This window comes from Oryx dammah, unplaced genomic scaffold, assembly GCF_014754425.2.
Source record: "Oryx dammah isolate SB20612 unplaced genomic scaffold, SCBI_Odam_1.1 HiC_scaffold_28, whole genome shotgun sequence".
Lineage (NCBI taxonomy): Eukaryota > Metazoa > Chordata > Mammalia > Artiodactyla > Bovidae > Oryx > Oryx dammah.
The window spans coordinates 27,053,571-27,065,578 of NW_024070212.1; the positions used below are offsets into that span (position 1 = coordinate 27,053,571).

A 12,008-nucleotide genomic window follows, 5' to 3' on the forward strand; every position below is an offset into this window, starting at 1 on the left:
TCACTATTGACTCAATGATTGCTGCCAGGCCTCCATATTCTTTATCTTTTAGGCACCTGGGAGGATATTAATCAATGTAATCAGGATATGGAAAAAGCTATATAGTAGTTTTGATGTTAGCAACACTAGACTTTTGAGTTAATTACTTTTCTTTTGTTATAAATCACTGTACTCCTTTTACTTGTTATAAATTGCTGTATCTTTGCTATGTAAGAATGTAACTTTATTTAGTGCTTTCTGAGAATGGCACCAGACTTTGAGAAGAAAAACACAAATAAGTCTTCTGATTGACAAACCCTTATCAGAAAAGGGCCGTAAAATGTTAATTGGCCCTCTGGCTGGAAGATGATGTAAATCACCTAAGGCTTGTGTATACAACTAGGTATGCAGAGAGAAAAGCCTGGTTTTGATAAGTCTGGGCTGCTAATGCTGCATAATTTTGTGTTACCCATTGATCTCCATGTACTATCAAAAGTATAAAAAGCCTTCTGAACAATAAAGGATGGACCAGTTTCTCAGACTAGTCTCTCAACCTAGTTTCTTGGAAATCTGGCCCCCGCCGTGTCTCTTTCTCACTCTCCCTCCCTCTCCTTTTCTGGCTGAATTCCCACCTGGAAGAGGAGGCCCGCCAAGTCTACTTACTTGTCCCGGCTTTTAAGTTCCATGAGAGAGAGAGCCCAAGGTCGGGCACTCTCCAATATTCAAACGGCCACCGGTGGCCCAACGTAGATGGTGCAAATCTCTTGTTCTGAGATTTTATTGGTTTTCTCCGTAAACCAAGTTATTCAGCCTCTTTTCTCCACTAAATTTTCCTACTATGCTATTTCTTCCAAATCTCTTTTTATATTTCTATATAAATAAGTTTTCCTTGCCTATCTATCTCCCCTTCAAATCACTCTGGATCCACCGGGATTGGACCCCGGCAGTCTCAAAAACAACAGAATGATCTCTGTTTGTTTCCAGAGCAAACCATTCAATATCACAGCAATCCAAGTCTATGCCCCGACCTGTAATGCTGAAGAAGCTGAAGTTGAATAGTTCTATGAAGACCTACAAGACCTTCTAGAACTAACACCAAAAAAAGATGTCCATTGCATTTTAGGGGACTAGAATGCAAAAGTAGGAAGTCAAGAGACACCTGGAGTAACAGGCAAATTTGGCCTTGGAGTACAAAATTAAGCAGGGCAAAGGCTAACAGAGTTTTGCCAAGAGAACACATTGGTCATAGCAAACACCCTCTTCCAACAACACAAGAGAAGACTCTACACATGGACATCACCAGATGGTCAATACTGAAATCAGACTGCAGCCAAAAATGGAGAAGCAAAACAAGACCGGGAGCTGACTGTGGCTCAGATCCTGAACTCCTTATTGCCAAATTCAGACTTAAATTGAAGAGACTAGGGAAAACCACTAGACCTTTCAGGTATGACCTAAATCAAATTCCTTACAATGATATAGTGGAAGTGACAAATAGATTCCAGAGATTAGACCTGATAGACAGAGTACCTGAAGAACTATGGACAGAGTTTCATGACATTTTACAGGAGGTAGTGATCAAAACCATCCCCAAGAAAAAGAAATATAAAAAGGCAAAAAAAAAAAAAAAGGCAAAATGGCTGTCTGAGGAGGCCTTACAAATGGCTGAGAAAAGAACAGAAGCAGAAGGCAAAGGAGAAAAGGAAAGATATACCCATTTGAATGCAGAGTTCCAAAGAACAGCAAGGAAAGATAAGAAAGCCTTCCTCGGTGATCAGTGCAAAGAAACAAAGGAAAACAATAGAATGGAAAAGACTAGAAATCTCTTCAAGAAAATTAGAGATATCAAGGGAACATTTCAGGCAAAGATGGGCACAATTAAGGACAGAAATGGTATGGATCTAACAGAAGCAACAAAGATTTTAAGAAGAGGTGGCAAGAATACACAGAAGAACTATACCAAAAAGATGTTAATGACTCAGATAACCATGATGGTGTGATCACTCACCTAGAGCCAGACTGGAGTTGCAAAGTCAACTGGGCCTTAGAAAGCATCAGTACAAACAAAGCTAGTAGAGGTGATGGAATCACAGCTGAGCTATTTCAAATCCTAAAAGATGATGTTGTACTTGGTATGCCAGTATATATGGAACACTCAGCAATGGTCACAGGATTGGAAAAGGTCAGTTTTTGTTCAAATCCCAAAGAAGAGCAATGCCAAAGAATGTTCAAACTACCACACAATTGCACTCATTTCATATACCAGCAAAGTAATAGTCAAAATTATCCAAGCCAGGCCTCCACAGAACGTGAACCAAGAACATCCAGATGTACAAGCTGGATTTAGAAAAAGCAGAGGAACCATAGATCAAATTGCCAAAATCTTTGGATCACAGAATAAAGCAAGAGAGTTCCAGAAAAACATCTACTTCTGCTTTATTGACTATGCTAAAGCCTTTTACTGTATGGATCATGACAAACTGGAAAATTCTTCAAGAGATGGGAATAGCAGACCACCTTATCTGCCTCCTAAGAAATCTGTATGCAAGTCAAGAAGCAACAGCTAGAACTGGACATGGAACAATGGACTGGTTCCAAACTGGGAAAGGAGTACATCAAGGCTGTATACTGTCACCCCGCTTATTTAACTTATATGTAGAGTACATCATGTTAAATGTCAGATGGGATGAAGCACAAGCTGGAATCAAGATTGCTGAGAGAAATATCAATAACCTCAGATATGCAGGCGACACCACCCTAATGGTAGAAAGCGAAGAGGAACCAAAGAGCCCCTTGATAAAGGTGAAAGAGAGAGGGAAAAAGCTGGCTTAAGACTCAATATTTTAAAACAAAAATCACAGCATCTGGTCCCATCACTTCATGGCAAATAGACGGGGAGACAATGGAAACAGTAACAGACTTTATTTTCTTGGGCTCCAAAAGCACTGCAGATGGTGACTGCAGCCATGAAATTACAAGACACTTGCTCCTTGGGAGAAAAGCTGTGACAAACCTAGACAGCATATTAAAAAAGCAGAGACATTACTTTGCCAACAAATGTCCGTCTAGTCAAAGCTATGGTTTTATCAGTAGTCATGTATGGATGTGAGAGTTAAACCATCAAGAAGGCTGAACACTGAAGAATTGATGCTTTTGAGCTGTGGTATCAGAGAAGACTCTTGAGACTTCAAGAAAATCAAACCAGTCAATCCTAAAGGAAATCAGTTCTGAATATTCATTAGAAGGACTGATGCTGAAGCTGAAGCTCCAATACTTTGGCTAAGTGATCCAAAGAACTGACTCATTGGAAAACACCTTGATGCTGGGAAAAATTGAAGGCAACAGAGAAAGGGGACAACAGAGGATGAGATGGTTGGATGACATAACTGACTCAATGGACATGACTTTGAGAAAGCTCCAGGAGATGGTAAAGGACAGGAAAGCCTGACATGCTGCGCCCATGGGGTCGCAAAGAGTCGGACACAACTGAGCAACTCATTCTCAGTTCAGTCACTCAGTCATGTCCAATTTGTGACCTCATGAACCACAGCATGCCAGGCCTCCCTGTCCATCACCAATTCCCAGAGTCCACCCAAACCCATGTCCATTGAGTCGGTGATGCCATCCAATCATCTCATCCTCTGTTGTCCCCTTCTCCTCCTGTCCTCAATCTTTCCCAGCATCAGGGTCTTTTCAAATGAGTCAGCTCTTCACATCAGGTGGCCAAAGTACTGGAATTTCAGCTTCAACATCAGTCCTTCCAGTGAACACCCAGATCTCCTTTAGGATGGACTGGTTGGATCACCTTAGAGTCCAAGGGACTCTCAAGAGTCTTCTCCAACACCACAGTTCAAAAGCATCAATTCTTCAGCGCTCAGCTTTCTTTATAGTCAAACTCTCACATCCATACGTGACCACTGAGCGACTGAACAATACCAATACAGGCATTATTTTTTTCTGAAACACAATCAGTAGCTAAAAAACATATACAAACACATAAGCACTTTTAATATATGAAATATTATTCAAATATTTATATCTAAAAGCGTGACTACTTAAACTAACCCTATATTTATATGCTTAATATTTAAACAATAGAATATGCTAAATATTTCTGAAAAAAGCTAACGGGGAAAAATTATATTTTTAATCCATATGTAAACTTATCCTATTATTTTCTAATATGATATCTTTGTAAAACTTAGGTTACACCTAAAATCCAAAATTTCTTTATCTATAGTTACAAAACCTACTTTTTCTTCTCTTTCTGTTTCAAGACGTTTCTTAACAGACCAAAGTTCATTTCTGAGATTGGATAGTTCAGTCTCCTAAAGAAAAAGGAACATGAAATTTATAAGTGCATCTATTGACCCTGTATGCAGGACAGCAAAAAAGACACAGATGTGTATAGCGGACTTTTGGACTCAGAGGGAGAGGGAGAGGGTGTGATGATTTGTGAGAATGGCATTGAAACATGTATAATATCATGTAAGAATCCAGTCTATGTCTGATGCAGGATATGACACGCTTGGGGCTGATGCGCGGGGATGACCCAGAGAGATGTTGTGGGGAGGGGGGTGGGAGGGGGGTTCATGTTTGGGAACGCATGTACACCTGTGGTGGATTCATGTCAATCTATGCCAAAACCAATACAGAATTGTAAAGTAAAAATTAAAAATAAATAAATAAATAAATTTAATTAAAAAAAAAAAGAAATTTATAAGTGCATCTATACAGTTCTTAAGATAATGAAAATGCAAACTAATATTTTAAAACTTTAGTTTTACAGAAAAATGAATTCACTCATAAAAGATATACACTTTTTATTTTTTATTATTTTGATATATACTTTTTAAAAGCTTACTGATTTGAAGGCTATTAGATGAACATAACCAAAGATTTCATTTAGACAAATTTTGTATAGTTTGCTCTAAAGAAATATTTAACACTATATATATATATATCTTATTCTCATCCTCTCCCAATCTATCCCACTCCTCCTTTCCAAACCTCAATCAGAGCTCAAACTTATTTGTAATTGGAATTTATAACTTTTCACTTGAAAAAAAGAGATCTTTCTACAATTTCAAAAGAAATTAGAAAACCATCTCTCTATAAGATCTATAACATCCCTTTCAGATCTATGGTTATTTCATTCCAAAGATCAAAAATTATGGTTTATATGAAAATTGGCTTCTACTGCTATTTTTTCTCACCAGAGATGCTTTCATTGATGAGTGTTCTTGTTCTTTGCTCTTATAAAGTCCTAATTCTGAGTCTCTTTCTTCAACAGTTTTATCATATTGGTGCTATATTAAACAGAGAGAACATTTTAGATGTATTAGAAGTTCAAAAGCTTATGTTTTAATAACACTGTTATCCTAATGCATTTAATATTTACAAAAACAGTGTTTATGAATTCAGTAATAAATATTTGAGCATATTTTTAAATTTTTTAAGTTACATTTTTAAATGCTAACAATAAAAATGATAAAACATAGATAATGGTCTTAGAAATAACCCAAGAGCAAAAAATAATTTTTTAAAATTAGGAATAATGAATTTCATAATTTAAAGAAAAACATTAGAAACACAAGGACCTCTTAGAAAAACCGCTGATTCCAGATCTTGGGCAGGAAATACAAGATGAGTCTTAAATATTTTGTTGTTAACATAAAGTAAGAAAGCTATCACAGATTATTAGGGTCAAGTCAAAAGGACCTGCCAACCAGTTTGAAGAGGTTACCACTGGCCAAAGTTGGGACAATTTAAGTATCAATAAGGATAAAAACTACTGGATTAAGACATACAGAAACTGCTTACATTTAAGAGTTCACAATATTATTTGAAATATTTTAATTTCTCATAAGTTACTTCATAATAATACCCTAGCAACAATTTATAAAGATTAATCGATAGGTATAGCCCACTTCCTATCAAAATCCTGAAGAGTATAAGATTTAATTCCCTAAGAGAATGATTACTTTAAAACAACAGTAAAAAGTAGAGCATACTCACAAACACAACTAACATAGTTTTACATCTATTTATTACTGTTTAGTATGTGTTAGACAAAGGTAGAGGATACAAATATTATATTTGTTTAAGCACATATACTAGGTATGTACTTAAAAATAAGATGGAAAATTCTGTAAGAGACTACTAAGAAAACTGAGAACAAGAGTGGTTATATCTATCCATAAAATGATGAGGAAAGACTTCTTCAAGGAAGTGACACTTAGGCTCAGCTTCAGGTAGTGAAGATTTGGAAAAATGAGAGATCAAGGATATTCCAGCTATAATTAGACACTGTTGTCTAGACAATTTTCTCTAACAAATCAGAATACTTTATTTTACCATTTTATGTATAAATATTGCTAAAATTGATAATTTTAATTATACAAAAATTACCTTATGTTTTTCCATAAGTGCTACCATTTCAGCTATTTTATGTTGACATCGTATATCAATTTCCTTCTGTAATTTTACTGCTTCATCAGCTACTACTTTTGCTTTTGCAACCTATGAAATAAATTTAAAGTTTTTTTAAATTAATGCCCAAAAAGCAAATTAAACTCAAATGTTAAATTTAAGTGAAAATAAAGAAATCAAACACCAGGAAATTATGAAAGCCAAGTAGAAAATGCACTACTGTTTTGGTTTATTTTAGTTAGGGTCTTCTATCAAGTGAGATGACAGTACAACACTGTAAAGATCATTTAATCTTTTCAAAACAGTTATATACTACTCAGTACTTAAATACTTGGCATAACAATACTTTTAATTTCTATTTTAAAAAGCTAATTAATTGTCCCTGATATAATTTACTAAATCTTCTAAAGAATTATAATGCTAAAAGTAAAAATTATTACTTTTCTCTTAAAATGTTAACATACAAATATATGGTTCTAGTATAACAAGTTCTCAAACATATTTAGGTTTTCCTACCTCTCCCAAAAGATTTTCTTCTAATAGCTTTTTGTCCTCAATTTCTTTCTGATAGCTGTCAGTCATTTGTTTAAATTTTTGTTTGGCACCTTCTAGTTCTATCTCTAATTTACTGACCTTTGAATAAAGAAAATAGAATGAACATTAGTAAATGCTGTGGATTACTTGAAAAATGCATTCATTTGGAGGTTTTGTGACTCTCAGAAGATGATTTATTTATAAGATAACTACAGTTGGATCATTTTCCTTACACTTTTCATATGGGGAAATGTGCTTTATTTTTCACAAAATCTATCTTTTCTCCTAAAATACGTAGTCTTGACAAGTAATATCCTAAAAGCAGCCATATTTTTTTTAATTTTTTGACAATATTTAAATTATTTAGTCTCTGTTGTTTTATTACAATAAGTAATTATTCCATTTGGACAGAACACCCATGTGATTCAAAGAAAAAGTGATGGGGAGGGAGGTAGGAGGGGGGTTCAGGATGGGGAACACACATACACCCGTGGTGGATTCATGTCAAGGTATGGCAAAACCACTACAATATTGTAAAGTAATTAGCCTCCAATTAAAATAAATTTATATTACAAAAAAGAAAGTTTACTGTGATATAACTTATATGCAAAAAAAAACCCCACATATTTAATGTGAAAATCCAGCTGGATATTTAATGGAGTTCCGACTTAGCTATTTAAAATCCTAAAAGATGATACTGTTGAAGTGCTGCACTCAATATGCTAGCAAATATGGAATACTCAGCAGTGGCCACAGGACTGGAAAAGGTCATTTTTCATTCCAATTCCAAAGAAAGGCAATGTCAAAGAATGTTCAAACTACCAATAACTGTACTCATTTCACATGCTAGCAAGGTAATATTCAAAATCCTTCAAGTGAGGCTTCAGCAGTATGTGAACTGAGAACTTCCAGATGTACAAGCTGGATTTAGAAAAGGCAAAGGAACCAGAGATCCAATTGCCAACATCCACTGGATCACAGAAAAAGCAAGAGAACTCCAGGAGAACATCTACTCCTGCTTCATTGACTACACTGAAGTCTTTGACAGTGTGGATTACAACAAACTGTAGAAAAATCTTAAGGAGATGGGAATACCAGATCACCTTAACTGTCTCCTGAGAAACCTGTATGCAGGTCAAGAAGGAACAAAACGAACATGGAACAACAAAGGGACTGGTTCAAAATTGGGAAAGGAATGCGACAAGGCTGTATACTGTCACCCTGTTGATTTAACTTACATGCAGAGTACATGATATGAAATGCTAGGCTGGATGAATCATAAGCTGCAATCAGGACTGGCAGGAGAAATAACAAACTCAGATATGCAGATAATACCACTCTAATGGCAGAAAGTGAAGAAGAACTAAGGAGCCTTTTGCTGAGGGTGAAAGAGGAGAGGGAAAAAGCTGGCTTAAAACTCAACATTCAAAAAGCTAAGATCATGGCATCCGGTCCCATCACTTCATGGCAAGTAGATGGGGAGACAATAGAAATAGTGACAGACTTTATTTTCTTGGGCTCCAAAATTTCTGCGCACAGTGACTGCAGCCATGAAATTCAAAGACACATGCTCTTTGTAAACAAAGTTATGACAAACTTAGATAGCATGCTAAAAAATGGAAATATATCACTTTGCCAACAAAGGTCCATATAGTCAAAGCTATAGTTTTTCCAGCAGTCATGTACAGATGTGAGTTGGACCATAAAAAAGGCTAAGCATTGAAGAATTGATGCTTTTGAATTGTGGTGCTAGACAGTATAGCACACACACTCCCTTGGACTGCAAGGAGGTCAAACCAGTTAATCCTAAAGGAACTCAACCTGAATACTCACTGGAAGGACTGATGCTGAAGCTGAAGTTCCAATACTTTGGCCACATGATGAGAAGATCAAACTTACTGGGAAAGACCCTGATGCTGGGAAAGATTTGAGGGCAGGAAGAGGGGTTGACAGAGGATGAGATGGTTGGATGGCACCACTGACTCAATGGACATGAATTTGAGCAAACTCTGGGAGAAAGTCAAGGACAGGGAAGTCTGGCATGCTGCATTCTGTGGGGTTACAAAGAGTCAGACATGACTTAGTGACTGATCAACAACACTTAATGTATACAGTTTGATGAGTTTGGACATATGCATGCATCAATGAAATTATCATCAAAATCAAGAAGATAGACATACCCATCACCTTCAAAAGCTTCCTTCTGTCCCTTTTTTTCCCATAAGAACATTTACATTAAGAGTCTACCCTCTTAACAAATTTTAAAGTAAACAATACAGAATTATTCACTAGAGGCATTATGTAATACAGCAGATCTCTAAAACTACATTATCATGCATAACTGAAGTGAAGTGTTAATAGCTCAGTTGTGTCTGACTCTTTGCAACCCCATGGACTTCAGCCCACCAGGCTCCTCTGTCCACAGAGTTCTACAGGCAGGAATACTGGAGTGGGTTGCCATGCCCTTCTCCACGTGATTTTCCAGACCCAGGAATCAGACCTGGGTCTCCCACATGGCAGGCAGTTTCTTTACCATCTGGGCCACCAGGGAAGCCACAATTGAAATTTACACAAATTGAAGAACAATTTCCCATCTCCCGCTCCCGCCAGTCCCTGGTATTTCTGCTTGCATGTGATTGACTATTTTAAATATCATGCAGTATTTGTTCTTCAGTGACTGGCTTTTGTTGCTTATATATTCTAGATATGAGATCATTACCAACTACATGATTTGCAAATATTTCTCCAGTTCTGTGGGTTGTCTTTTCATTCTCTTGATGGTGTCCTTTGATCCTTTCATAGTGTTCTCTTGAACACTATAAATAGAGCAAAAAGATTCAATGCAATCACTCCAACTGCCTTTTTGTCAGAACAAATTGATCCTAAAATTTACAAGAAATTCCCAGGGACCCTGAAGAGCCAAAACAATCTTGGAAAAGAAGATTGTTGGAAGACATATAATCCCCAATTTTAAAACTCACTACACAAAGCTACAATAATCAAAACAGTGTGGTACTGACCTAAGGTAAACATATGGATCAATGTCTAACCCTTATGGCAGAAAGTGAAGAAGAACTAAACAGCCTCTTGATGAAAGTGAAAGAGAAGAGTGAAAAAGTTGGCTTAAAGCTCAACATTCAGAAAACTAAGATCATGGCATCCAGTCCCATCAATTCATGGGAAATAGATGGAGAAACAATGGAAACAGTGGCTGACTTTATTTTTCTGGGCTCCAATATCACTGCAGATGGTGAGTCCAGCCATGAAATTAAAAGATGCTTACTCCTTGGAAGGAAAGTTATGACCAACCTAGACCACATATTAAAAAGCAGAGACATTACTTTGCCAACAAATGTCCGTCTAGTCAAAGCTATGGTTTTATCAGTAGTCATGTATGGATGTTAGAGTTGGACTGTAAAGAAAGCTGAGCACCAAAGAATTGATGCTTTTGAACTGTGGTGTTGGAGAAGAATCTTGAGAGTCCCTTGGACTGCAAGGAGATCCAACCAGTCCATCCTAAAGGAGAGCAGTCCTGGGTGTTCACTGGAAGGACTAATGTTGAAACTGAAACTCCAATACTTTGGCTACCTGATGGGAAGAGCTGACTCATTTGAAAAGTCCCTGATGCTGGGAAAGATTGAGGGTAAGAGGAGAAGGAGGCAACAGAGGATGAAATGACTGGATGGCATCACCGACTCAATGGACATGAGTTCGGGTAAACTCCAGGAGTTGGTGATGAACAGGGAGGCCTGGCGTGCTGCAGTCCATGGGGTTGCAAAGAGTCGGACACGACTGAGTGACTGAACTGAACTGAACAGAACAGGAAGTCCAGAAATAAAGCCATCGCCATACAACTATGGTCAACTTATTTTCAATAAGAGTGACAAGACAATTCAATGGAGAAAAAATAGTCTCTAACAAATGCTGCTGAGACAAATAATTAGTACATGGAAAAGAATAAAGAATGAACCTCAGGTCACATTACAAAAATAACTCAAAATAGATTTAAATGTAATCAGTTCAGTTCATACGCAGATCAATTTGGAGAGAACCAGAATTTTCACATAAATGGTATATTGTTAAAATCACATTTTCTAATATCTTGTTATACATGTTTAATACTAGTAATTATTTCCATGTAATGATTGTATATCTAACATCCTTAATAAACACACTCAATACTTGTATTAACTCATCTGGAGATTCTTATAGATTTTTTACATATGCAGCTCCCATCTAAAATCAACTGAATCTGCTCTGTTTTGTGAAGATTTAAAATTGCTGATTCAATCTCTTTTAGGACTATTCAGCCTAATTTTTTTTTTTGACATTGTTTTGGTAAATCTATTTCACTTTAACTTTTTCAAATACATTGGCATAACAATGTTCATAGTAAAGGTATTAACTTAAAACTTTAATTTAAAAAATACATGCCATAATTTCTAGATTAATACAACTGTGGCTAGAGGACATACTCTGTGTGATTTCAAGCCTTTGAATTTTATAGCCTTATACATGATATTTTTGTTAACTGAGTGTTCTTGAAGAGTATGTTTCCTTCACTTTTTGACCCAAAAAAATCTCATTTCTTCAACATACTTAAAAGAGAGATATTCTGGAGACATAATTCAAGGTTGACATTTTCTCTGTACTTGGGAATAGTTTTTTCACTGTTTTCTAACTTACACTGTTGCTTGTTGGAATGTCCATGGTAAATTTGTCATTCTTTCATTGGTGATCTCTCACTTTTCTCCAGCTACTTTTAAGACCTATCTATGTCTAATATTCTGCAGTTTTATATATTAAGTCTCATTCTGGATTTATCCTAATATTTCCTTCTTGGTATATATCAATCTTCCTACATCTGTGAATTCATCAAATCTAACTATTCTCAGTATTTACTGCCTCTCCCCAATTCACTCTATTCTTTCCTTCTTCCTGGGCAATACGAAAACCATTATAAAAACAAATTCATTAAATTAAGTGGCAATAATAAGAACATGATACCATACAAGTTGGACTTCTCAGCTGGCACTAGTGATAAAGAACCTGCCTGCCAATGC

General features: G+C 36.3%; 1 protein-coding gene across 1 annotated transcript in view; it reads right to left on the reverse strand.

The window, feature by feature from the left end:
- The window catches only part of SYCP1 (synaptonemal complex protein 1), a 137,515-nt gene that overhangs the window by 40,260 nt on the left and 85,247 nt on the right, over positions 1-12,008 (reverse strand). Inside the window, exons 24-27 of the mRNA XM_040230971.1 lie at positions 6,928-7,044; positions 6,391-6,501; positions 5,196-5,288; positions 4,233-4,307 (exon numbers count right to left, since the gene is read on the reverse strand). Coding sequence (XP_040086905.1) covers positions 4,233-4,307; positions 5,196-5,288; positions 6,391-6,501; positions 6,928-7,044 — 396 coding nt within the window. The remainder of the gene's footprint in view (positions 1-4,232; positions 4,308-5,195; positions 5,289-6,390; positions 6,502-6,927; positions 7,045-12,008) is intronic.